The following is a 5,318-nucleotide window of genomic DNA, read 5'->3' as shown; positions in this document are numbered from 1 at the left end:
TAAATTTAACTTCGAGGATTTGCATGGGATACTCCTTTCATTCGGAAGATACACTTTGGTCAGCATTTAAGCGCTTCAAAACCTATTATATTTACAATTGTCTTGCTTACAAACATGGACTGGTCCTTTCAAAATGAAAGGTGTACTGCACATGTCTTGATTTGTGGTTATCAAGCTGATATGCAACAAGTTCAGCACGACCAGGAATGTGATTACAGTGAATGAATGTGTGTTCAAGAAATTCTCCTAAAACAAATGATAACAGTTGCATTGTGTTCTTCAAATAACATTTAATTAACTTCCCACTATGAATAGCATGATAAAAAATATGTTATTATCTTATTGTATTTTAAAGCAGATCCAACCGATCAAAGTAGTATTGGGTTTGACAGAACAATTATAACACCTACAATGAGGGACATCTGTATCAGGTCATGTGAGCATAAGAACCTAGTAAACCAGAGTGCAGCACACTGAGCAATGCGTAACACTCCTTTAGACATAATTTTTATGTTTGTTATGTAGCATTTGACTTTTTATCAAGCTTCAGCCGATAAACCTGTACTGTATACTTTTCATGTGAGTTGCTGGAAGTTCTGTTACACAACTCTTTATACAACTGTATGCTAACAGCCACTTGAAGATTAATATTGAATCCAGAAACAAACATGGATGCACTCTTCTATCCAGAAATAATTATGCAAACTACTAGTCAATCATCAACATATACTTTTAACATCACAAGGCTCTTCATGTATCAAAAGAAGCATGCAAACTATATGAACATGTTTTTTTATATTGTGTTTACTGCATTTACAGTAAAATTTTACCACATTTTGCATCATCTTAAAGCTGGCAATCAACCAAAGAACCTACTTCCTGTATGCAGATTGATTATTCTTATTCCACGTGACAACATTACTTTCCAGTCATGACAAAACGTATTCAGAACTTCAGTGGAATCGACACCATTGACAAGGTGTCTATTTGGGACCAACTGTTGAATTCTCAGTTGCTGATTTTATTATGTAACTGCGGCTTAGATATTGCAGCAAACCCTCTTGGCAGTACATGCGCAAGTTAATTTGATATCTGTAAACAGTCTTCAATAAAATTAATAACAACTCACCTATGTTGATACCTAATAATCAATGTTACTTCATTTATTTAAATTTATACCCTTATCTTTCTAGTGATGGCCTATTCACTTGTAGTGCTTTAACTCCCGAATACTAACGTTTAAAACTAGCACTCCAATTGAATGAAATAAAAGTAAATCTAAGCCCACACAAGTACGCTTTGCGGACCTATTTTTTTTGAATGTCATGTTCTAACACAGTTTTGGTTTTTTTCCAAACCGTCTTCCGGACCACGTATATAAATGAAAGGGCGAATTGTTGTCATATTGTCATTCAGTAGCAATTCATCTCAGAGGATTGAACTATTGCAAGGTATAAGTAGCCTTTAATTTAAATGCGTTGAATCAAATGTTGAATTTACAATTTTGAAGTGTGGTTTCAACATGCAGCTTATTTTTGTGAACTATTGGGCATTCTGAGAGATTTAGTCCATAATAGCCTTGGATATGCAAATATTTCTTCCTTTTTCAGAAAGACTGACAATATGGCTTGTACCATGAAAAAGAGAGAAAAGAAAGAACAATATCATCGTTTGTGGTCGATGGCAACTAAGACCTGTTTGTTTCTGACTGTGAAAAACGATAAAGTTGAAAGTGTCAGGTGTAAAGAAAGTGCACGTAACGATGGTTCAGAAGAATCTAGTAAGTTACAGCTTTTCATGTCGATGAATTCGTTTCTTTCACTTGTTGTCTAGCAGCATGGTAAAGGTAAGGTAAAGTCTGCATGCGAGCCAACTGGCCCATCAGGCCGGAGCTTATCCCGGTTTCTGTAGCATGAAGCGACTAGGAGTATTTCTACTCCCCCCTGGATGAGATGCTAGTCCATCGCAGGGTTACCCCAAGCATTAAGTTCGCCGGTACCCATTTATACACCTGGGTGGAGAGAGGCACTGTGAGAGTAAAGTGTCTTGCCCAAGAACACAGCACAATGTCCCCGGCCAGGGCTCGAACCCGAACCGCTCGATCCGGAGACGAGCGCACTAACCATGAGGCCACCGCGCCTCCCAGCGTATTGGCAACGTACTTCATCATAAAATTCACAATTTTTGACTTGTGTGTAATAATTGACCTAGTGTTATGCGTAATCCATTGTTTTATCAATTCAATTCAATATGCCAGTCCAACACCATTTGCCTCTAATCTATCTGTAGACAAAGTGTCTATTGTGGTTAAACTTAAGTCGCACTCGAAGTGGCTGGACTGTACCACATTACTGGAACTTATACCGGTCTCCGTACACGGAAGTGCGGACAAAGGGTAATGTTACTTCCCCCGAAGGGAATGCTAATCCGTGGTAGGTTAGCCTCCAGCATGTTTCAACGTTTCTTTAACACATCGCCACTAGGGCACCGCCTCTCCTTCTCGTCTACTTGATACAGTTTGGTAGTATTGATCCGTCAAACTATTAAAACTGGAAACTGAAGGATACTGTTGCCGGAGCCACCTTAAATGTAAAAATTGCATATTAATCCTTTTATTTCGTGTTTTTGTCTTTTCTTTGACACAATTAAGGGAAACTGAAAGTTGAGGAAGCACAAGATACTCCTCCTTCCGCAATTTGTTGGCGGATTGTGTTTACACTAGGCACCAAGGATTACGCCCTGCATGTAGACAACAGCAACACTGTAACTACAGTGGAGGTGGGTTATGAATCTCGCTTTCTTCCGTGCATCCTCTTCACCAGACATTAGAGATCAACAAAAATGCTGATTTACGAGAGACAAAAATGCTGCTGTAAGTGAGAGAAAGTCCTCTTTTCTAGTCGCAGATCACAAAACATCATTCAAATGTGCTCTTTACATCTGCTTTACTTTATGATATATGTCAAAGCGTGAGGTCAACAAAAGCAAATTTTGTTGACACTGGCCTTCGGCCACGGCCTGCATGTACAAGATTACATATCTAATTAACAACTAGATATTGGACCGGAATGCTGATCATTTTCATTCTGGAAAATTGTGCTAATCGATTAAGGTTTAGGGAAGATCCGATATAATTGAGCTATTGAAATTATATTTGGCTCCGCAATAGGCATGCATTATCAAAACTACAAAATTAATTCTCTTGAAATGATGCTGAGTTCAGAATCGTTAAGTTCACTAAGTTAAGGGGCAAGACCCAAACACTTTGCTAAATTGCTGAACCGTATTTCATGGGGAAAAGTTGTTTTTTGTCTTGAAAGAAATGTCGGATTTGTCTGTGAACTATTTGACGCATTTGGGGGAGTGTTGATCTTCTAAAACACAACATGACCAATAACGACCATTGTGTCTCCTTTTTCTGTCAGAGGTTCCTGATGAAAATGCATTAAAAAAGGCAACCTGTTTTGTGCCAACAAAACCAGTTAAATCTCAACCATTCGCAGCATGGGAAGTGAAGTCCTCTGGCCCGAGCCAAGGGAAGTACATCGCTGTTGACGAGGAAGGACGCTTATCGGTTAGAGCATTTGATTTTACACCATGTCGCCTGGGCGCTACTTTTGTAATAATATAAGTATGCCCGGGGTGGGAAGAAAAACAAGACGGTTAAAATGTTAACAACTAAGCTTTATGAAAAATGAGCAGCTGGATACATTTCTAGATATTCGGTTTTGACTTTTTTGTTATTGAGATAAGAGAAAAAAAATGCATATCGTAACAGCTTCGAGATTGAAAATATATGGCTGTAATTAATATAATCATTTGAATTAAAGAGAAAGTGAGAGTTACAGTTGTTTGTATAGTAAAAGACAGTTATTGATCGAACGGAGGGGGGGGGGGGGGGGGGGAAGCATTGAATAAATTACCCAATCGAGAGGCTCGGTAACAGTCCCCGTTATTCATTGATATAAGGTAGTTTGACCTTTTAGGGCAAAACAATTTAACCAAAACAACCCCCGATTTATTTTTTCGTTGCAACGAAATATTTATACAGATACAGATAGATTTATGGAGTAGGACTAATTCAAACATATCAATTCGCTACTCCGAGTTTCATGCTTCTCGCAATCCTCAGGCAACTGTCACATATATATATAGATACGTGACATTAACACTTTCATGAAAACTGCAGGTACCAAGAGAAATAACATCAAACGCACTGATAACAGTCCAAAGGGTGAAAAACATATGCCATTTGGCCGAATTCAGAGTTGTTATGCATGGTTAAAGAGGAAAACAATATGTTTAAGTCACACTTAAACTTTTTTTTAGTTTTGAATATTGTCAAAATTACATTGACGCAAGCTCGAGACCAATAAAATATTCCGTTTTCCTTGTTTTGTGCCTATGTTCATGTCGACGGGTATCCTTACATATAATGCAATGAGACCTGCAGACGCTACGCGCGTTGGTCTTTGTTAAGCCTCTAAACGACCTCTAAAAGCCTGACTTTACAAAATTGTAATCAGGCTAGGTGAAACATTTGACTGGAAATTAAAAACAAAAACCCTTTTATAATATTTGGTCGCGATACGAGCCTTTTCTAATTCATGTTAGCATTTAAGCTTTTCTAACCTTTATGCAAATATAGATTTTCTTGCATTTTACAATTTTCAACATTTCTTCCAAGTTTCTCATTTACTTATTTGAGTTTAGGAATATTAGCATGGCCACTCCAAAACGTGCTCTCTTCATCGGGGCAATATTCTTCCTTGTTACTGCTACAATTAACGTCTCTCTATTACCCGTTCATAGCACTACAAACTGCCCCTCATCTACCACTGATTTTTTTGGAATTTCGCCGGAGAAGAACAGCTTTAAGTCCAATTCCTATTTCACCCGACAATCAACAACAATATGGCGGACCAAACGCTTGCTTGTGATAGCAAAGGTTAGAAGAACACAGCGTGCATGTGCATTGTATTGTAACTCTACATTGACTTTTCGACCGCTTCTCAAGCTGATCTTCGACATAGAACTCAATCCTGGTCCGACTGGTTCCTTTAACTGCTCGGTGAAGGCAAATACCAGAAACATCAACAACGTAAAGATTGCTCACCTTAATGTTCGCTCGCTGAAATGCCGGGATCACTTTTTACTTGTTAAAGAGACTATTTTATCAAACAAATTCGACGTGTTTACTATATCTGAATCTTGGCTAGATGCCTCTGTTTCAGATTTGGAGATTGAAGTGCCTCGTTATAACATCTACAGGGTCGATCGAAGCAACAAGACTGGCGGCGGGATCTGTGCATACGTCT

General features: G+C 38.4%; 1 protein-coding gene across 1 annotated transcript; it reads left to right on the top strand.

Annotated features, from left to right (window-relative positions):
* The first annotated feature begins 1,584 nt into the window (after nucleotides 1-1,584).
* On the top strand, nucleotides 1,585-3,841 carry LOC149111865 (uncharacterized). The gene is made up of 3 exons (XM_089289457.1): nucleotides 1,585-1,780; nucleotides 2,651-2,778; nucleotides 3,426-3,841. Exons 1-3 carry the CDS (start codon nucleotides 1,624-1,626, stop codon nucleotides 3,447-3,449), a joined length of 309 nt encoding a protein of 102 aa, XP_089145583.1. The 5' UTR covers nucleotides 1,585-1,623; the 3' UTR covers nucleotides 3,450-3,841.
* The last annotated feature ends 1,477 nt before the right edge of the window (nucleotides 3,842-5,318 follow it).

The sequence above is a fragment of the Orbicella faveolata genome, unplaced genomic scaffold (assembly GCF_042242905.1).
Source record: "Orbicella faveolata isolate gen_17 unplaced genomic scaffold, um_ofav_v1 contig_2, whole genome shotgun sequence".
NCBI classification, from domain to species: domain Eukaryota; kingdom Metazoa; phylum Cnidaria; class Anthozoa; order Scleractinia; family Merulinidae; genus Orbicella; species Orbicella faveolata.
This window is presented reverse-complemented; position numbering and strand designations above follow the sequence as displayed.

What these genes read in the sequence shown, in the direction of transcription:
- LOC149111865 (XM_089289457.1), top strand. Translation starts at nt 1,624, where the DNA reads ATGGCTTGTACCATGAAAAAGAGAGAAAAGAAAGAACAATATCATCGT. An exon ending in CGATGGTTCAGAAGAATCTA is followed by an intron (nt 1,781 to 2,650) that starts GTAAGTTACAGC and finishes GACACAATTAAG; the next exon opens with GGAAACTGAAAGTTGAGGAA. An exon ending in ACACTGTAACTACAGTGGAG is followed by an intron (nt 2,779 to 3,425) that starts GTGGGTTATGAA and finishes TTTTTCTGTCAG; the next exon opens with AGGTTCCTGATGAAAATGCA.